Source organism: Myodes glareolus, chromosome 2 (genome assembly GCF_982192425.1).
Source record: "Myodes glareolus chromosome 2, mMyoGla1.1, whole genome shotgun sequence".
Taxonomy (NCBI): domain Eukaryota; kingdom Metazoa; phylum Chordata; class Mammalia; order Rodentia; family Cricetidae; genus Myodes; species Myodes glareolus.
Genome location: NC_142027.1, coordinates 63,001,806 through 63,024,507, shown reverse-complemented (window position 1 = coordinate 63,024,507; position 22,702 = coordinate 63,001,806). Strand labels below are relative to the sequence as shown.

General features: G+C 37.5%; 1 protein-coding gene and 1 pseudogene across 2 annotated transcripts in view; one reads left to right on the top strand and one right to left on the bottom strand.

Annotated features, from left to right (window-relative positions):
* Window positions 1-378: 378 nt before the first annotated feature.
* The window catches only part of Zbtb11 (zinc finger and BTB domain containing 11), a 32,673-nt gene continuing 10,349 nt past the window's right edge, over window positions 379-22,702 (bottom strand). The window contains exons 3-12 of one of the 2 annotated variants that reach the window (XM_085685528.2): window positions 21,918-22,149; window positions 15,178-16,019; window positions 14,695-14,871; window positions 10,590-10,835; window positions 7,974-8,118; window positions 6,524-6,641; window positions 3,867-3,986; window positions 3,298-3,456; window positions 3,012-3,187; window positions 379-2,508 (exon numbers count right to left, since the gene is read on the bottom strand). In XM_085685528.2, the coding sequence (XP_085541654.2) occupies window positions 1,991-2,508; window positions 3,012-3,187; window positions 3,298-3,456; window positions 3,867-3,986; window positions 6,524-6,641; window positions 7,974-8,118; window positions 10,590-10,835; window positions 14,695-14,871; window positions 15,178-16,019; window positions 21,918-22,149 (2,733 nt within the window). In that variant the 3' untranslated portion in view covers window positions 379-1,990. The remainder of the gene's footprint in view (window positions 2,509-3,011; window positions 3,188-3,297; window positions 3,457-3,866; window positions 3,987-6,523; window positions 6,642-7,973; window positions 8,119-10,589; window positions 10,836-14,694; window positions 14,872-15,177; window positions 16,020-21,917; window positions 22,150-22,702) is intronic. The other variant, XM_048454278.3, reaches the window with a different exon arrangement.
* LOC125413248 (U6 spliceosomal RNA) lies at window positions 2,897-2,960 on the top strand (annotated as a pseudogene).

Genomic DNA, 22,702 nt, shown 5'->3' with positions numbered 1-22,702 from the left:
AAAGACTAATAATGACTTGAGTTCAATCTTTGGGACCCACATGCTGAGAGGAAGAGAGCCTACTCCTACAAGTTGTCCTCAGATCTCCACATGTAAGCCCTGGCATGTGTGTGCCCACATACATATAGACACATGCAAACACATATACACATGCAAACACACACAAATTTAAAAGTGTAAGTAAAAAATAAAAAGTAAAGTAGAGAACAATAAAGGAAGGCACCAGATAAGGTTGGCCCCTGGCTTCCACACTTGCACAATACCTAAGGGCACTTGCATAGACCACACCCACAAAAATAATTTCCTCACCCTTTACAACATGATGTTAAATATATTATCTGATATAGATTGAAATGATGTCAAGGTCAACTCTAAAGCTTTGCTTTTAACAAGATTGAACATCTTTTATTTATATACTTCTCATATACATTAATGATCTTATACATTTAACTAAATCTAACAACAATGGTGAAAACGGAACATAAACAACAATTTCAAATTTTAATTGCATTGAAATACTTTTTCAGTAACTGATGTAAATGACCAGTGAATAGCCTATATGAAATTGTAGGCTGTATACAGATTCACTTTTAAGACTGAAAGCCACACAGCTATTAAAACAACAACAAATTTGCAAATGCACACATTACATATGCAAGAAAATGCATGCACGGCTATAACATTTACTCTTTAACCTTAAAGCCATTTTTTTTAAAGTAAACTGGATTAAGCATCTTAATATATGTACATCAAGGCACATTCATTTCTTGTGCTTTAGGAATGATTTACATATGATCTGTTTATATCTTAATTTTATATTTTAAGAAAGCTTCTAATATCTAAAAGCTTAATTTTAACAATTATAGCTTGAACAATAGTTTTCTAGAGAGAAATGTGGCCATCTCCCCATAGTTATTTTCAAAATCTGAATCTGACAACTCAGAAAGGTGAGAAATTTAAAAAAAAATCAAACACATGAATGAATATAATTTAGTTTTAAGGTAACTTTTCAAAATATGTTCAGCAATTTGATAGTACCATAATCAACTTTTTTTGTGTAACACAGTATAGAGGGCTGCATTAAGAATTTTAAACATTTTGAAATTATCTAACAATCATATAGCATCCATATTGTCACTATAGATGAAGTTTTTCAACAAATTTAAACAAACATGATACAAAAGCTAAAACATACCAAACATAACTTCTTCGATAACTTGTTCGTTCTTCAGCAAAATAATCAGTTTTGATTTTTTTCCATTTATAGTCCAATGTTATCAAGCAGAAACTTCCCATCAACAGTGTTTAATAACAGTACTCTTTTCTCATGGCCAATTACTTGCCTTGAAGAGATAGTATAGTAAGGCTTTAATAGACATCTCATGCATTTAAATGGTATTGTAAAATTAGCTTTGCATTTGTGAGTCCCCATACAGATAAATTAATTATGCAAACTTGATTACAACACAGAACTCAAGTGCTTCAAGACAGACTAGATTCTCTGACTTAGAAGCAGTTAAAATAAATAGTAAGTCAAGAATCATAGATCGAAAGCATTTTTAAAATATAATATACTTATGCATCTTATGGATATGCTTTATATTAGAATTTTTTTAAATCCACAAACAACTAGTTACAGAACCTCTGTATTTTGAGAATAAAACAGAAGAAAAGCTAACCGTGCAGCCTCTTACATTCAAAATATGTAATAAAATAATGTCAAAATATGAAACTGCACATCTTTAAATTTTGTAGTTATTTATAAACATTCATTCATAAAAGGCATACCATGATCAACTACATCCCATCCAACAGATTTCTGTTTTCAGTTTCTTTACAGAAAGTGGACTTTCCTACAGAACTCACTGGTCAGACAAGAAGTTTCTTGTCTGTGCCCAGTTTCACATATGAAGTCTACATGGGTAGTGACATAACTGTAAACACACGCTCTGTGAGCTCAAGGGGCAGTCGTCTCCTGTGGCTGCAGTACTCACTCTGCTTCCGGCATATGTGCCACTTCTACTTCAACAGTCTGAATGGCTTCTGCAACTTCAGACAGCTTCTGTCCTTGCTGTTGTGCCAACACATAGTTAACCACTTGCATAATACTTTGGTCAGAAAGGGTAGATACTGATGGACACTCTTCAGTAGCTGCAACTGCTTCAAGAACTTCCATAGTTTCTCCTGTCACCACCACAGTCTCAAGCTCTTGAGGCCCACTGCTTTCTTGCTCTTGCATGTCTGCAGTTAAGATGCTGACAGCATGCTCTACTTGAGTTCCTTGGTTATGAAACTGCAGAGTGTCTTTTTCTAGCATAATTTTGCAAGGCACATAGTCTCTGTGGAATTTAGTCATATGCTTACGAAGTGTTCGAGCATCTATGTAGGCTTCACTACACACAGGACACACATAGGGCCGTTCACCAGTATGTGTTCGGACATGACGTTTTAGTGATCTGGCATCAGCCCAAGCTACTCCACATGTTAAGCACTCAAAGGGCTTAACTCCTATCAAAAAAGAAAGAGAAAAGAGGGTATATGGGATAAGGTTCCAAATTCTAATATATATGAAAATAATTTTGTGAATGTTTTTAAAGTATGTCCACAACCATTTCACTTTTATTATTATAATCTTTTAGTTAGCATCGAATAATTTCCAATGGACTAACCAAGATTTTGCACTAGAATTTTTCTAAAAACATTCTCGCATAATAGAAGTTACTTATGAACAACTAAGATTGACATGATTTTATCCTTTAACTGCAATCTTACAATCATAGGATAAGAGTCTCCAAATAAGTTTCAAACTCAGCATCACTTCAGTCTTTCAAGATACGGGTTTAATCTCCCAAGAGAGAGGGAACTGGTAAAAGACTGACAAATGACGATGCTACATGTGTTCGCTTTGGCAGCACATATATTAAAACTGGAAAGATACAGAGAAGATCAGCATGGCCCCTAAAAAAAAGAATGCTCATTGGCCCACTTCTAGCAGGATAAATAGGCATTACCTTCATGGTTGTTCATGTGTCTCCTATACTCTCTCAGCTGAGTGAATTTTCTTCCACACTGATCACACACCCGTTCCAGGTTTTGCTTTGCTCTTCCTTTCTTCCCATGGGTGGCTTTCTTTACATGTCTTCTGAATAAAGCTTTCTCATAAAATTCTTTGCCGCAAATATTACACCTAAAATAGAAAAGGCCCAAATTAGCTTTCTCTAAAGTAATAAGGCCATACCAATCAACTGAAGTGGGTATATTTCTCAATGAGTTTAGATACTTCTTAGACTGACTCACCTGTAAGGTTCAGTGACAGAATGGGACTTGACATGGGAATACCAATCTTTCTTCCAGCTGTAGCACTTGTCACAAAATTGGCACTGAAATGGCTTCACACCAAGATGTTTGTTCATATGTTGGCGCAGATCTCTAGCTTCAAAGAAACTTTTTTCACACCTGTAATAAAGTTTAGTTAACCAATTAGATCATCTTTAAAACAAGTCTCCAAGAATTCACTATATTAAGTTTTTGAAGCTTAAAAACTTATTCCAAATTTAAAACATCAGAGAGAGATATCTGTTTTTTCAATCTTGCATCAAGGATACAAGATTTAAATTCTTTTCAGAATACTCAAAATACTTGAGAAGGAATCATGCAAGGCTCCCAAGTTACCAAAGTGAGTTTACTGTCCACCTCTCCTTATCCCTCTCTTTGCATCCCCTTCATCCCCTTCCTCTTTCGTCCATGTTAGGAAGGTAGGCTTCATCATTGACACTAGGAACGAAGCAATGATTCAGGCCTAATCAGTAACAGTAACAGCATCCCTTGGTAGCAGCAATCAGCTTAGGGATGCTAAATGACTTAACTTGATCCAATCAGAGTGAAACTCGGGACTTTTACAGGAACTACCAGAAAAGAATCTTGACAATTTGGAAGTTGAGAGGATGAGAAGCTGAAACCACTGCCAGACTTTGTCCATATGGAGCCTGAGAGAAACCAGATACTAATCAATCTGAATCCAACTTAACCAATCACTCAGACCTCCAGACTTGACTTTTCATTCAAACCAGTTCGGTTGGGTTTTCATTCACAGATAACAACAAAAAAGTATTGATAAAAACACTGTACCTAAGGCCAGGTGCTGGTGGCACACACCTTTAGTCCCAGTACTTTAGGGACAAAGGCAGGCAGACCTCTTTGAGTTCAAGGCCAGCCTGGTCTACATAGCAAGTTTCAGGACAGCCAAGGCTATTAAGACTGCTGGAGAGATGGCTCAAAGGTTAAGATCACTGACTGCTCTTCCAAAGGTCCTGAGTTCAATTCCCAGCAACCACATGGTGGAGATCTGATGCCCTCTTCTGGCCTGCAGGTGTACATGCAGGCAGAACACTACACATAATAATAAAGAAAACATTAAAAAAAAAAAGACCGTGTCTCATAAAACACAAAACAAAACAGAAAGTCCATCGCATATTTGCTGGTATTATTATTATTATTACTATTATTTTGGTCATTTGTTTTGAAACAGAGTTTCACTCTGTAGACCAAGTATGTCTCAAACATGCTATTTTCCTGCCTCAGTTCAAGTACCAGGATACAGACATGTGTCACCGTGGTCAACTCTATTTCTACTCTAAAATAAGAGTAACTGTAGAAAAACTGGCAAATTCAGCAGGGTAGGAAACAGCGAACATTATCGTCTTAGATCAATTGGCTAACTTTATTGGGAGTTTAGGAACTTAACAAAAGTATGTATTGAATCTGGGTGTGGTAACATATGCCTTTGCATCCTGGAGGCAAACAGATCTCTTTTGAGTTCCAGGCAAGTCAAGGGGTTACCAAAGGAGTTCCAAGTAAGCCAGAGCTTCACCCAGTAAACCCTGTCCCCCCCCCAAAAAAAAGCCCAAAAAAACCCAGTGACTCAGGAAAGCCAGGACTAAATAGAAAGATCCTATCTCAAAAAACAAACAAAAAACAAAAATAAAACCTATAATGGCCAGCAAATGGTTAATCAAGAAGAATAATTACTATGGCTGGAGAGATGGCTTAGCAGTTAAAACCACTTGCTCTTGCAGAGGACTCAGAGATTTGATCCTCAAAACCCACACAGTGGCTCCCAACCATCTGTTAACTCCAGTTCCATGAGATTCAACATCTTCTGGCCTCTTCACAAACCGAGCAGTCATGGTGCACATACAAACACGAAGGTAAACACTCATACACATACAATAAAAATAAATCTTTACAAAAAGCAATTGCTGCATAACTAAAGTTTTATGGCATTTTAAATTTACTCTAGCTCCGTAGAGCTTAGCAGCAGCCTTGAACACAATAGCCTGCATTCCTAGTAAGGATTCCTAGTACTACAAGGATCTAAAGAACTATGTTTCGTTTTGTTCATTTTCTTGGAGACAGGGTCTTGCTATGTAGTTCGGCTGTACTAAAATTCACTATGTAGACTGCAGGCTATCCTTGAACTCACAGAGTTTTATCTAAGTCTGCCTCCTGAGTGTTGAGACCAAGGGCGTGCATCACCATGCCTGGTTTAGAACTATGAATATTGGCTAACTCGATGCCTTTTATTTACATTCCAACCCTCCCAAAACTGTATAGTTGGAGTAGAGTTGTTTGTTGAGAGCATTTAAAACCAAATACATTAGCCTGTGTCTCTTAGAGGCAAGCAATACATTTGTAGAAACAAAAATACCAAAAGCATGAGAATGAGATGTTTTGGGGAATAAGAACTTTGAAAATTCTTTCTCTCTTTCTGAGAATCATGATGCACAGATGCTTAAGACTGAAAACATGCTGAGATATAATCTGCAAAGACCCTGTGTTATCACTGGCTGACTTGAATCTGCACAACCTGTGAGGGAGCACTAAGACAGCTGGCAAACTGTCAGTCTCAAAGCTGAATTCTAGAATTAGTAATTCTATTTGTACAAAACTATGAACGTATTACAATCTCCCTTTAAGGTGAATTTAAATCTTTTTTTTAGGTGGATCAAACATTGTAGATTTAATCTCACTGTGAACTAAAAACATAGTAGCGTTCCTTGCCAGTCATCTGAGAATATGCAAGTGTTTGGCGACTCCAGATGAATAGGAGAGGTCAGGGCAGCCGACAGGTGCAGCTGGAGCCTACTCAATGTGACATAAGGTGACTACTTTCGATTTTATAATTTGACTTCAATTTTGAAGAAGGTAATTTTGGAAAGTGAACAGAGAGAATTGTAAGGAAAGAAAAACAGTTACAGTATTTCAAGGAACCCTACAAAGGAGCCTGGCTGGTGGTAAACTTTTCCCCTACTGTCTCCACCCCTAGGTAGGACACCTTGGAAAGTCTCTTTCAATCACTTTTTTTAAAAAACTCTTAAAACCAACAGTAAGAGCTAGGTAGACTTATCACTCAGTAAACTGACATTACAGTTAATGTTATCTTTGAATATTTTCTTATAAAAAAGCAATATTCAAAAAACCCAGGTGAGATAAGTGAAATTAACTTTTCATATTAACTACTTACTGAGTACAATGATAGCCTCGAACTTCAGGCTTTGGTTGGTGTTTTTTAAGGTGCTTGCTAAGTCCGGAGCCCCTGTGAAAAGACTTTCCACAAACTGAGCAAAAGTATTTGGATTCTCCTGTGAGAAAATGAAAAGCCATGTTATAAATCTAGTAAGAAACCCTTTTTCCAACATAATTTGTTACATTTCAGAAGTTAAAATTTTACCAAGACTAGAGAACACAGAAACTGTCATTTTACAAAAACCTGGAAAAAATTGAATTCTCTATTTCCTTTTAAAACTACAGCACTATCAAGATACTCAACATACTGTGATAGTATTCTGTCACTGATACAAATACTTTGCAGCACAGAGTTGAGTCACAGCATTTGAAACATTCATAGGAGAGAAAGAAGGAAAGAGGACAGGAGCTCTGATGGAGAATAGGTGGGCAGAGTGGTAACAGGCAAAGTCATCAAAGGAGGTGTAGAGGGTAGCCTCTAGGTTAGTCTACCTCCCAAGATATTACTGCTCCCTTCATCTCTGCCCAGCCTCCTGCCCTTCCCATCCCACGCAGAATGGAATCCTACAGTTGTGGCAGCTCAGCTCTCCCTGACACAGACTAACTGTCACCAGTATGAACAGGTTGACAGAAACAAAATTGAGACCAGGAATAGAGTCACTGCCATGACTCTAGAAGTTATGGGAGGCATAGTGGTGCATGCCTTTAATCCAAGGACTGAGTGGCAGAGGCAGGAGGATCTCTAGTTCTAGGCCTGTGTGATCTACACTTCCAGCTCAGGTTCCAGGACAGCTAGGATGATGAATACTAGGAAAGGCCACAGTGTAAGAATGTGCGATGTCTGAATAATTTATGAACTAATGGTTATTGGGTTAAATCTAAGTTCAGCAGCATCGGCCACCTTACACATTTGTTTTACAGAATATCTGAACGTAAGTATGTAAGGTTCAGTGACTAAAGCACGTGCTGCTAACCCTTTCAACTTTACTTCCCTTCCTGGAACCCATATGATGGAGGAAGTTGTCCTCTGACCTCCACACACATGCTACAGCACCCAACTGCCACACATACATACACATTCATGAACACATACAAAATAAGTAAATTTTTAAAAAAAGAGTATTTCTATAAAAATAAAACAATTCAGAAATTGTATTCAAGAAAACTTTAAAATTTTACTACTAACTAAAAGATTGCACACATTAACTTATGAGTATCTTAATATAATTACTTCTAGTTGGGGGTGAAGAGAAATTTGAGATAAGGCCCAGCTATGTAGACCAGACTAGCCTAGAACTTTTATGAAGCCCATTGAACTCATCATCCTTCTGCCTCATGGTCCCAAGTGCTGGGAATATAATGTTCTGATATAATGATAGTATAACCAATCAACATAATACTAAATTAAAAATATTAAATATAACTATGTCAATAATGTTTACAATTACCTGTGTGAATACTCATATGTTCCTGGAGACTCCGTTTGGTAACAAATGACTTGACACACAGTTCACACTGGAACTGCTTTTGGGACTGATGGAGACTTTGATGTAATTTTAGACCATGCTTATAGATAAAAGTTTTTCCACAGACCTAACACAGAAATATTTAAGGCAGCAAAACAAAAAAGATTTTATTTTTGAAGAGTGTATACAAAAAATATCAGTATTAAATATAAATGTTAAATAATTAAACTGTGACTTATATTAAAGTTAGCAAAATGACAATGTCAACGATGAAGCCACAAATACCAAGGATCTTAGCTAGTTATCTCCCTTTCTTATTCAGTACAAATTCCATCTTCCTAAAAGTATACACACAATAGTAGGGAAAAACATTGTGCTATCCTTGCCAGCCTGGCAAAATATACCCCTGAAAAAAGCATGAAAGCTTAGTTAAGAACCCTTTTGGTTTCTCAAGACACCACATAAAATAGTTCTTCTTAAACTCTCGAAGATGATCAGGCTATGTTCAATTTCCCCAAACCATCAGGGAAATCTTGTTAAACATAGCAATATCAATAGCTCCGAAAGCTTTCACGTTCTTAACTCTGTGTTTATTTCCCATGGTACACACATTTTGAGTAGTGTTACACTGAAGACCAGATGCTAAAACTAACTGTGTTTAAACTTACAAATAAGCAATTCTTAGAGCTTGACTCAAAAATAATTGGGACAGTGAAGAAAGAAACAGCGAGTAACAAGAAAAATAAAACAGCCCATGAGCTGATAAATACTTAATACTGATGAATGATTCTCTTATAATGAATTCTATTTTCATGCAGTAAGATGTTTAAACAGACCTGTGGCCAGAGAAGTCATAGAGCTGAGAGGAGAGCCTTCTACTGCCATATTATTAAACTAATGTATTTGCTAACTATTCTAAAATACTTATTTTTATTTCTACAATAAATAGATTATCATTACAGAGATCCAAAATACGTCAAAATGAAGAGAGTAAATGATTGTGGATTTCCCAAGTCCAACTGATATAATTAGGAAATAATCTCAGAAAGGCAGAGGACTGGATCTGTCAACACCAAAGGAACATGATGTCTGCTCTAAAATGCTGTCTTGTCCATCTGTCAGGGAATCTGTACCCGTGAACTGTCAACAATATAGTTGCCTCAACAACAGAAGTACCTCCAAAATGACATCAACTGACAAGCCAAAAATAGACAGGGGAAATTCCATATGGTCCCACTACTACATGAAGAGCTATGGGGTATCTCAGGAGGCAGAGGCAGGCGGATCTCTGCGAGTTCAAGGCCAGCCTGGTCTACAAGAATAAGTTCCAGGACAGGCTCCAAAGCTACAGAGAAACCCTGTCTCAAAAATAAATAAATAAATAAATAAATGTAATAAAAATTTCAGTGTTTTAAAAAAAAAAAAAAAAAGAAAACCAGGCCCTCCTTGGCTATATAGCCAGCTAGAGGCTGTCCTGGGTTACATAAGACCCTGTTCAAGGGGCTGGAGAGATGGCAGATGGCTCAGTGGTTAAGAGCACTGACTGCTTCCAGAGGCCCCAGGTTCAATTCCCAACACCCACATGGCAGCTCATAACAGTCTGAAAGATCCAGTTGCAGGGATCTGATACCTTCACACCAATGTACATAAAAATAAATAAATAAATAAATAAGCAAACAAATAAATAAATAAGAATGAGAAGAGCTATGGGGCTATAGAGGATGGGGTTCAATGGCTGCAGAGGAGAATCAGTCTCCTCCAGGAACCAGTTTCCACATGATGTCCAATCCCAAGTGATCAGCCCTAGAAACATGCATGTATATATGAGCAGACTTAAATGGACCATTCATATGCATGCATATATATGAATGCAACAACACAGAGACACATAAATATTAACTAAACAAGCAATCATGAATGAGTGGTGCACAGGAAGAGTTGGAGACATGAGGGGGGCAGAAGTGAAACAGACACAATGCTCATGTATGAAGTTTTAAAAAACTAAAACAAAACTACACTGGTTCCACAACTATCTGATAATAAAAAAAGATTGTCATGTTTATATGTACGGTTATCGGTGTTGCTCAAAACTCTTCCATGTTCCAAACAGCCCAAAGCTGGATAATCACAGTATTCTTTAACCAAGAGTTTTGGCTTTTACTTACCCACAATCCTCAGTAACAACAAAAAGATAGCTTAGGTCGGACTTTTTCTGAGCAGTATTTGCTTATGCCATACATTCTTTTTCACTACAGGTAATTTCTACTAAAGGCTAAGGGATGATTAGGGTGATGAACAGCTATTCTCATCCAGTAGGTACTATGGACACTAAAACATTTCAAATTATGACTTCAAGTTAAAGTCTACAACAGCAAATTAAAGACTACAACAGGAAAAGAAAAGATAATAAAGAAAAGAAAAAAAATAAAGACTACAACAGGAGTTCATATTTAATGTAGGCAAAATGAACCAAAGATAAACTTCCCTAACATATAACAAGAGTAAAGATGACTTCAGAGAATACATATCAACCCATGTCATCACTGCAGTTGATTTCTGATCGTCTTTAAAAAATGAGATAAATAAACAGGCCCTTACCTGGCAAGCATGTGGTTTTACACCTGTGTGCTTTAGCATATGTATTCGAAGAGAGTATAATTTAGGTAATGTCCTTCCACATATAGAACATATAAATTCTCTTTTGGTTCTTCCCTTCTCAGATGATGCTCCTGATGCCTCATTAGATGTGGAATTGGATGAAGATGAAGTAGGTGCATCTTTTCTTGTATGTCGTATAAGGTGTGCTCGCAATGAGGCACTATACTGAAACTGTTTTTTACACAACTAAAAAAGAAAAACAAATGTTCTTCCTATATAAAATGTTAAGTGAAAATTCACATTTCAATTTTTAAATTCTGGTTATAATTATAAATAAACAAATACACAGTTTAAAGTTAATAAATATTGTACTGGGAAGATGTCTCATCAGAGGTTTAAGTATCTGCAGCACAGAGCCACCTACATACACACAAAAGACAGCCTAGGCCACATGAGACCCTGTCTTAAAAGATAAAACTTTGAAAAGTACTAGGTACCAGATTATAAAAATGAAAAGGATAAGACTCTGGAGATAACTAAGTATTTTAAGAGGGCATAATTAGAGTAGGCTTAGGGGCTGGAGAAATGCCTCAGAGGTTAAGAGCACTGGCTGCTCTTCCAAAAGTCCTGAGTTCAATTCCCAGAAACCACATGGTGGCTCACAAACATGTGTAATGAGATCTGGTATCCTCTTCTGGCCTGCAGGCATACATGCGGGCAGAACACTGGGTATATAATAAATAAATAAATCTTAGAGTAGGCTTGAGTTGGATCTTAAAGGAATAGTACAGAGTTTGTAAGTTACTTGGGATAGAGGGTTTATCTAATCTGTTTTAGGGCCTGGGTTTGAATCCTGGCACAACTACCAAGAGACCACACCAAAACACACACAAAAAGTATTATCTATATATCAATAACAAGAGTTTTAGGTGGAAATGAAATAGGGACTAGGAAAAGTAGAAAGTTATGGTATCTGATCTTATCTTATAGTGACTGGGGTTCAGGAAAGCTCTTATATCTCATAAAAATTGAAGATATATATGATCACCATATTAAAATTTTTATTTAAAAAACCTAGTAGAATGCATATAAAAGTTGATTCTCTCCACCCTACATGTTATTGATTCCCATTATCCCACTTTAATAATATAGCTATGTCACATTAGTTCATATACAACCAGTTTTGTTTGAGACAGGTTTTCCTCTGTAGCCCAGTCTGCCTAGAACTTACCTTGAAGTCTAAAAATCCTGACTCTCCTCCTGCCTCAGCCTTGGAAAGCTGGGATTATAGAGCCACTGTACTTGATTACTGGTTATGAACGCTATCAAACATGAGCTATATGATATACTTTGATCCTTTCACTTTTTATTTTCTATTTTGCTAATGTCTCTTTATATGTACCAACTGATCACTAAAAATCTTCCCTACTCTAGTTTTGAACACTGTCCCTTGTCTTCTAATTTTAATTCTTGACTTTCTGAATTTCACTCTGCTCATCCATAACCACGGATGCAAACTTCAGAACTTCTTGTTATCCAGTATTTTAGGCACAACCTTCTTCTGCATGTCTTTTTTTTTTTTTTTTTTTTTTTTTTTTTTTTTTTTTTTTTTTTTAAGGACAAGGTTTCCCTCTCTCTGTAGCCCTGACTTGTCTCAAATTCACAGAAACCCATCTGCTGCTGCTTCTAAATGCTGGGATCTAAGGCGTGTGGCAGCATGCCTTGTTCTAGAGTTCACCTTTTACGATGAAAACATCTGGCATCCCCCTCCCTTCTTCCTATCCATGCTCTAGAAACATTACTTAAAAATTTCAAAACAGTCTAATCTCCCCATTTATTCCCACTCCTATTTCTATTCAATTGTACATACCAACTTTTCTGAGGTATTTGTTACTATCTAGGTGTTCTTCCATTTATAGTGGGGTCACATCATAATAAATCCATCATAAAGTTAAGTCTTCAAGTTAGATCTTTGTTGGAGACCAAATTTTACTTAAAAGCTGCTGTTTTCCTCAATGTGCTTTTGTCCCTTGGTATGCATCTGACACTGTCTTGATTTCTTTTCCCGTTGCTGTGACAAAATACAGGACAAAAGTGACTTAAGGGAAAGTGCTGAGCTGCCTTTCTTCAGAGCTCTGCTTCCTGACTGTGGACCTCATGTGACCATACCCTTACTTCAAGCTCCTGCAGCCTTGATCCCCCTACTGGATGGATGTAGCTCTTCAACTGTGAGCCAGAATAAAGCCTTTTCCCTTCAATTCCTTTTGTTAAGAGCATTTTATCACCTGGGTGGTGGTACTGTACTTGGGAGACAGAGGCAAGCAGATCTGGTCTACAAAGCAAGTTCCAGGAGGACAGCCAGAATTATTACACAAAGAAATGCCATCTCAAATCAATCAATCAATCAAAGTTCTAAGGAATGATGAAAAGACCTGTACATGTTTAGCATAAAAATCCTATAAATGTTTTTCTTCATTTTTATATTTATCTAAGGAAGATTTTTGTCTACATGTATGCATGAACATCACATACATACCTGGTGCCTGCAGAATCAGAAGAGTCAGATTCCCTGGAGCTGGAGTTATGAATGGTTGTTAGCTAACCGTGAGGGTGATGTGAACCAAACCTGAGTCCTCTACAGGAGCAAGGAACCATCTCTCTAGCCCTGCAGTAGACATTTTTAACATGCACTGGTTGAATCTGAGGGAATGGAATCTATCAATATGGAGGGCTTGATTGTATCTGGTTGTTTAATAAATGCAGTTTCTTTTTTATATAAATCACATTTTGTGGACTTCATTCTTTTTTGAGACAGGTTCTCATTTATATAACTAAGGCTTTCCTTGAACTCACAATCTTCCTACCTCTGCCTCCCATATTGTATGATTACAAGAGTACACTATCACTCCTCCTTGCTTGTGAGAGGTTTTATTACTTTTTATTATCAAGAACTTGGATTCCTCAACCTTTTTTAAATCTTTTGTCCTAAGATCTGTGATGTTTCTTTGTATTTCAGAGTAAGACATTTAAAAAACTAACTGGGTAGAAAACAAAACAAAGACCAACTAACTGTGTGACAGTATATACCTAGCATGTGCAGACCCATGATGCCAGCCTCAGCACCAATTCACACAAGAAGGAGGGGAAGAGACACTGACATGGAGGCAGTAGTTTCTGATATCAACCCACAGCTCTGGCCAACAATGTCACTAGGTCCTTTATTACTGACCTTCAGATTTCTCTGTTTGCAGAGAAAACATTTTAAGGTTGGTTAAGGGTTTGCATCCTAACTTCATGGGACTTGAGTAAGGAAAGAACTTGAAAGGTTTCAATTTTTTGGTTTGGGATAGATATCTACCCTCAGTGTACACTGTCCTCTCAAGGACAGTTATGATTCCCTCACCCACCCCCCAGAGAAGGGAAAATCCCTGACCAAAGGGTGGCAATGAAATCGTTCTTACTCTCAAAATAGTAAGTAATATCAATTCTTGTGACTTGTTGTTCCAAATGTGATTTAATCTCAGCTTTCTCTATTACCAATCTAGTTCAAAATCACTTTAGACAATTATTAGTAGAAAGAATTTAGTTGTCTAGGTCTCTTCTTCTGCTACCTTTCCTTTTAATGTCTTTTTTTAATTTTTGGATTGATTAATTTTTATGTGTTTTGTTTTGCCTACATGTATGTATGTGCATGAAACATGTGCCTATGGATGGTTGTGAGCCACCATGAGTTGCTGGGAACCACTACTAGGTCCTCTGAAAGAACAACAAACGTTTTTACCTGCTGAGCCATCTCTCTAACCCCAAGTTTACTGTTTGTAAAAACAAACTTTCACTGAGGAAGCACAATTGGAAGAGTATTCAGGTGGGGCAAATAAATAATATGAATCAGAATCTTTTAGCAATATAAGAAAGGGTTGGAAGTGTGGTTGTGCATGCCTGTTATTCCAGCACCTGAAAGCCTGAATTAGGAGAATTGCCTGGGCTTCAGTATAAGACGTCATATTCTATTTTTAAAAATGTAGTAGAATAACAAAGTCATCAGTAAGATAGACTCCATTTACGAATGTAGGATCATTTTCAGTTACCTGGAAAAGGTACTTACCGGACATTTGTAATCTCTAGCTCTTTCATGTTTCAATGTATGCATTATAAAGGCATATCGTCTTTGAAAAACCATTCCACATTCCCCACATTTATGAGATGTTTCTTCAGTGTTCTCCTTAGCTTCCCTCTTGGGCTGTTTCATCTTTTTTCCTCTTTGAACTAATTTCTGGGCCACCTAATCAGACAGAAAACACAGTCTAAGAAAATGCACTTATCTCCTGTGTTGAGGCATGCTTTTACTAGTAGCCCAGGATGGCCTGGTATTATGTAGTCTAGATTGGCCTCAAACTCACAGCAATTCTTATGCAGCTTCAGTATCATTTTTAAAGTCATGGGTCATGTTATATATTTGTAATACAATACTTCAAGCAGTAAACTGCACATTCCTCCTCCCACATCATTTTTATTGTAGGCATTAAGTTAATTACTAGAATTCCCTCAAGCTACAGTGACATAAAAACCAACCTATTTTGTATCATACCTGTTGAACTGCCGACTTAGAAATGGCTTTCCGCTTCTGTAACTTTTTCTCCATGCCCTTGTGTAACCGGATGTAGCCCCCTTCATTAACAGATCGCTGCCTAAGCCTACTTCTGTAAGTATCATCATCTGGGCCTGAGTCTGTCTTTTCTGTGGTCTCAATTAGAGTTTCCTGGTCTTTTAAAGGTTGGTCAGGGCTCTGACTATGATCTGAGAAGTCTTTGGCACTGATGTCCTCAGGCGAGGTGTCATTTCCTATATCACTGTCCTCTTGAGAAGTATTGATTATATTCTCTTTTGAAACTTTAGGATGAACATCAGCAACTGTACCATCTTCTCCAATGATTGCAGTCTCTGTCTCTGGTTGGTTGGTAGTCGTTGCTAAGCTAGCAGTTCCCATTTCAGAATGGGGATCAGTTATACATTCCATGGGGGACACACTAGCTTCAGCCTCTGGAGTAACCTGAGGCACAGGCTGCCGGCCTGGCTCCCCATTCTGTTCTGTTTCTGGTAATTCTCCATTTACCAGTAATACAATCTCACAATGCCCAAGTTCACTCGACAAAGTTGTGGTTGCTTCATTCCTAGTCACGGGTGGTGCTGTAGTTCCATTGTGCACTGGTAAGTCCTGAGTAGATGCAACCGTCTGTACTTCACCTTTCTTATACACTGTCAGTTGCTTTTCTTCCATTAGTTTATGTACACTTTCACAAATTTCTAAAACTTCTGACATAAAAAGATGGCGAGCTAAGATAGCTACATCAGCCATGCTACAAAAGTCAAAACTAAGTACAGAGGTATAGGCAAATTCCAGCAAAGGAAGGAAGCTTGCTTTACAAAAACCTGTATGAAACAATAAAAAAAAGCAAGAAAAGGTCAATCACCACAAAACGACTTTCTAAGAATAGCACAGATTTGTGACAAGGAAAGAATATAGTGAAAAGCCAACTGTTACCATTATTCTACACTTAGTTACCACTGGATTTTCTCTTATTTCTGGTTGCTGTTAAACAACCATGACTAACTCACTTCTATGAGCTGAGTCTCTACACCACTGTAAAGAAGAAAATAACAGACTTACTACCTCAAGAGTGGTTATAAGGCAGCCATTTTCAAGCTGTACTCCTTAGAACCCTGGGGGTACCTCAATTCCCTTCAAGAAACAGTTGCTGGAGAATAGAGGGCAAAAAAGGGAAGGGGGTAGGAAAATGAATAGACAGCGACCAACCAACCTGTCCCCTTACCTCTCTTCACATGTTAAAGATTGTTATATTTTCTAATCAGTTGATCATATAAAATTTAACTGAACAAAGTATTCTACATGCACACATTAAAAACAAAGATTTGGAGCCAGTGAGATGACTCAGTGGTAAAGGCTCTTGCTAACTTGAGGTCATTCCCTAGAACCCACACAGTGAAGGATAACCAATTTCCACAAGTTGTCTTCAGACTTCGACAACTGTGCCTTGCGTGGCACACAAGTGCCCCCACACCTACACCCATACTAAATAAATGTATTTAAAAAACAACAACCTAACTTTGAGTCCAGGGATGTAGATGTAGCTCAGTTGCTAGAATTCTTGATTAGTAGGAAGAAGTGAGTTTGACCTTAACATGTAAAACCAGGTGTGGTGTATCCCTATCCCTGTAATTCTAGCATTCAAAAATTGAAGCAAGGAAAAATCAAAGTTCAAAGTTATATCTTGAGCTACATAAGGTTCAAGGCCAGTCTGGGATACATAAAACCTTATCTTTAATTTAAAGCAAGGGTTACTAAATATTTTCTGCAATCTATCAAGTAATAAATACTGCAGGCCATAGGTATCTGTCATAACCACTCTGCTTTGACATTTTAGCTGAAAAGGAGATTTAATGAGTAGAGATGCCCAACTTTCATTACAAAAATAGAAAGGAGAATAGATACAAGGAGAATAGATACTGGGCTACAGTTTGCTTATCTTAAGGTTATTATATCATAATCATTAGTTAATACTATGAAGTATTGGATTGTTATTTCTGTTAACAGGGTAAGTTCAATTTGCTTTTCAGTGTTTTACTTTCAGTGGTAATTTTTAATTCATATATATATATGAATATATAATATATATAGCTAAAATGTAAGAAAAAAAGCACTACACAGTGATGACTGTAATACTATTTTCACAAACAGATGGTGATGAAGTTGTATAAAAGTACAAGTAAAAGTCAGTACACACAGATACTGAGAACAATCAATAAATAAATCAGGGACCTCTTAAAACTGAAAAGCTTCTGCAAGGCAAAGAAAGGATATAGTAAATAAGACAAAATGACAGCCTATAGAATGGGAAGAGATCATCACTAATCCCATATCTGACAGAAGAGTGATCTCCAAAATATATAAAGAACTCAAAAAGCTCAACATCAAAATAAAGAATAATCCAATTAAAAAATGGAGTTCAGAGCTAAACAGAGAATTCTCAGCAGAAGAAACTCAAATGGCTGAAAGACATTAAAGGAATTGCTCAACATCCTTAATCATCAGGGAAATGCAAATCAAAACAATTGGAGATATCATCTTATACCTGTCAGAATGTCTAAGATCAAAAGTATTGAGGACAGTTTACATTGTTGGAGAGGACACGGAGTCAGGAGATCACTCCTCCATTGCTGGTGGAGTGCAAACTGGTACAGTCACTTTGGAAATCAGTAAGAAGGTTTCTCACAAAATTGGGAATCAATCTACCTCAAGACTCAGCAATACCAGTCCTGGGCATATACCCAAAGGATACTCAATCATACCACAAGAACACTTGCTCAACAATGTTCATAGCAGCATTATTCATAATAGCCATAACCTCGAAACAACTTAGATGTCCCCCAACTGAAGAATGGATAAAGAAAATGTGGTATATTTATACAATGGAGTATTACTTAGCTGTAAAAAACAGTAACATCATGAAATCTGCAGGCAAATGGATGGATCTAGAAAACGCTATCCTGAGTGAGGTGACTCAGATTTGGAAAGACAAACAAGGTATGTACTCACTCATAAATGGATATGAGATGTAATGAATAACTAGATTATAATCCACCGCTCCAGAGAAGATAGATAACAAGGAGAACCTGGATCACCCAGGGAAGGGGAATTAGATAAGATATCTTGGGTAAACTAGAGAGATAGCTCAGTGGTTAAGAGCATTGCCTGCTCTTACAAAAGTCCTGAATTCAATTCCTAGCAACCACATGGTGGCTCACAACCATCCTTAATAAGATCTGGTGCCCTCTTGAGGAAGAGACCTGATCAGTCATCCTCATCAACTTAGACCATGAAACCCAATACGGACAAGTTCAACAGAACAGCCACATATGGGCTGTTCATGTATGCTTCAGTATTGCCAGGGCGTAATTTTTTTTTTCAATTTCCTGGGTAAACTGGGGCGGGGGGCAGCTATGGGGAGGGGATGTTCGAGGAGGGAGAAGAAGGAAGTGGGAGAACAATGAAAGAGAGATCTTGATAGAGAGCCACTAAGGGGTTGGGGTGAAACCTGCTGCTAGGAAACTCCCAAGAATCCACAACAACGACCCTAGGTAAGACTCCCAGCAACAGTGGAGAGGGAGCCGGAAATGGCCTTCCCCTGTTATCAGTTTGGTGAATACCCCAAGTATCATCATAGAGTCTTCATCCGGTGGCTGACAAAACCAGATGCAAAAATCCACAACCAAGCACCAGGTCAAGCTCTGGGAATCCAATTGAAAAGAGAGAGAGAGGAGGAATTATATGAGCAAGGGAGGTCAAGATCATGATAGAGAAATCTGCAGAGACAGCTAAACCAAGCTTGTAGAAACTCAAGAACTCTAGACTGGCAGCTGTGGAGCCTCCATGGGACTGAACTAGGCCCTCCATATGTGAAAGATGGTGGTGAAGCTTGGACTTATCTGTGAGGCACCTGGCAGTAGGACCAGGATCTATCCCTGGTGCATGAGCTAGATTATTGGAGCCCATTGCCTATAGTGGGGTACCATGCTCAGTAGGAAGGGGCTTGGTCCTGCCCCAACTAAATGTGTCAGACTTTGTTGATTCTCCATGGGAGCCCTTACCCATTGGGAGAAGTGAGTTGGGGTGTGGGGAGAACTGTGGATGGAATGTAAAATGAAATTTAAAAAAAACAAATAAAAAGTCAAAGCTGGGCAGTGGTGGCACACACCTTTAATCCCAGCACTCAGGAAGCAGAGTCAGGTGGATCTCCATGAGTTCGAGGCCAGCCTGGTCTACAGAATGAGTCCAGGACAGCCAGTGATATACAGAGAAACCCTGTCTCGAAAAACAAAAAATCAAAACAACAACAACAACAAAAAAAAAATCAATGAACAGAATACCTGCCAAGGTCCTAGATTCAAAAGCCACTTTTTCTTTTCCCTTGTTCAAAAGAAAGTGTTTATCTTTCTGAAGTTTGTTTGTAGGATAACAAACCAAGATGCAGGTTTTATGTTGACTTCTTTATATGTTTGTGCTTGTACTTCTTTCTTTCGTGTGGCTTACCTACTAAATGAACCCTTCCCCCTTTAGATAGATGATTCCCTTCCTCCTCCCAAAGTCTCCCATGCATTCAAGTCATACATATGAAACTACTCGATTTTCCATCTCCTTTATAATCCCCTCCTCTCCTTTATGATCCCCTTTCTATTTTGTAATCAGCAAGCACACACTCTTTTAAATGCAGGTGATAAATGAGAAAAACCATGAAGTTTTGTTTGTTGTTCTACTTAAAGCAATAAAATTTATTACAAATAAAACAATGGCTCAAGACTCCATCTCCTTGCTAACACTAAAAAATTCCTGAAGAATCTCACAAAACAGACTTGTTTGAAACAAATGACACTCAATACACAATGGCTAAAACTCCTTAAGGGATGATCTGTCATTAAAAGTGACAGAAAAATAAAACTTTATCTTTTTGATTTTTGTTTTGAAAAAGGATCTCACTATATAAACTTCACTTAATAATTTCAAGTTCTATCTCTTGTCCTACAAAAGTACTGATTTTGTTCTCTATGGCTGCATAAAATTCCATTCTGTTCATAAACCACATAATTCTTTATCCATTTATCTTGATGGACATCAAGTCTGGTTCGATTTCCTACCTATTACACATAGTGAAGCAATAAACATAGATGTACAAGAATCTCCACAGTATATTGACTTTACCCAAGAATGGTAAAAATGGGTCATCTATAGTAGTTTATTTTTAGTGGGTTGTTTTGTTGCTATTTACTATTGTGGCAGGGTCTCTCTACATAGCCTTGGCTGTCCTGAAATTGACTGTGTAGACCAGGTTGGCCTCAAACTGTCAGAGGCCTGTCTCTGAATGCTGGGATTAATGGTGCGAACCTTATCCAACAACTCCATACATATTTTTACAATGTCCATACAAGTATACTTTCCCATCCACAATGAATAATGGTTCATCTTTCGTCACATCCTCACCTGTATCTGTATTCTTTTGTTCTGTTATTCTGATGTGGATGGGAATCTCAAAGCAATTTTGAAAGTTTTATAAATGTATATAGGGGATTGCTTGCATGTAGGTCTGTACATTACTTTAGTATCTGGTGCCCTCAGAGACCAGAAGAGGGAATCAGATCCCCTGGAATGGGAGTTACAGATGGTCGTGAGCTGCCATGTTAAGTGTAAGGAATTAACCCTGAGTTCCCTAGAAGAGCAGCCAGTTATCTTAATTATTGAGCCAATCTCTTCAGCAATCTTAATTTGCATTACCCAGATGGCTAAGGATATTGAACACTCAAGTTCAAGTTTTTATTAGTCTTTGTATTTTTTTTTCTTTTGAGAACAATATTTAGTTTATTTACTCATTAACTGGCTGAATGATTTGAGGCAATGTGTGTATGCATGTGTGTGTGTTGGGGAGTAGCAAGGGTGTTTGATATATGCAGATTTTAGTTTAGTTAGTCATCTCAGTATGACATGCAGTTACCAGACTTTTTCTTACCCTTTGTAAGCTGTCTCTTCACTGTTTTTTCTTCCCTTTGCTTTTCAATGTTAAGAAATCTCATTCATCAATTCTTTCAAAAAGTCCTTGCCAATGTCTGTATCTTGGAAGTATTTCCCCAGTAGTTCAAAGTTTCAAGTCTTACATTAAGATCTTTGACCCACTTTTTAATTATTTTGGTAAAAGATATGTATCTAGTGTCATTCTCCTTGAATAAATCCAGTTTGCCCAATACTATGTTAAAGTAGCGTTTTTATCCAATGTCTGTTTGTCAAAAGTAAAGTTCTAACTATATGGATTCATTGCTAGGCCCCTCTACTGTATTCCATTGTCCCAAAAGTCTGCTTTTATGCCAGAACCATATTTTCTTATCACTTTGGTTCTGTACTATAACCTAGTATGGAATTTCCAGCTAAGATCCGAAGATATATTTGTCTACATCTGGTCCCTTAATGTATTCAATTTACAATAATACTGTTAGAGGATTTTTTTTTTCTTTCTTATAGTTTTTGTTTTGTTTTGGAGGCAGGGTCTTACTATGTAGCTCTGGCTGTCCTGAAACTCACTACGTAGACCAAGCTGACTGACATTGAACCCATAGAGATCTGCCTGCCTCTGTCCTTCAAGTGCTAAGATTAAAAGCATGTGTCACTATTTCTGGCTCTGAATTTTTTTTTAATCTGGAAGATACATGTTTCCCTTCGAGAATATGCTTATTAATAAATAGCAAAGGGTATTACAAAAATCTTACCAGAAAGATCCACGACCGCCTCATGACTAGAGACAGCTCCCTTCTCAATAAAAAGATCTCGAAAATATTCACTATTTGCTGACAGAACAGACTTATGAGCTTTGTACTCTTCACCTTCAATTAACAATGTAACATCACAGAACTGGTTGGAAAGCCTCTGTTCATTCAGCTGTTTCAAAACTGCCTGGCAATGTTTTGGAGAAGAACGTTTTACCACTCCTTTGGTGTCAACCTGTCAAAACATGTTTGAGATCAAGAAATGTATTTTATTTAAGAGAGAGAGAGAGAGAGAGAGAGAGAGAGAGAGAGAGAAATGTATTATATATACCCTTAACAAAAATCCATTAATTTTTAACAGGCAAACAATCTGTTATCTATAAAATTAAGTAAATTAATTTTCTGCATTTCTAAAAGTCAGGATCTCTCTATATGTAGTTCTGGCTAACTTAGAACTCACTAAGTAGACCAGTTTTGCCTAAAACTCAGAGCTCCTCCCACTACTTCTTTCCAAGTGCTGGGATTAAAGGTGTGCACCACCATACTCAACCATGCTGTTTCACTTGATCCTAGCCAAAAATTATCCTATTTTTTGTTGCCTCTTCTTTCTGGGCAAAAAGGTATGTATGTATGACACCAATTTAGTAGTCTAAAACAAAACATATGAACAAGGCAGCAAACACAACCAAAAGCCTAGCCACGAATTAAAGTATGGTGGCACACACCTTTAATTCTGGGATTCAGAAGCAGGAGGATTTCTGTTGAATTCTGAATCATCCTGTTTTACA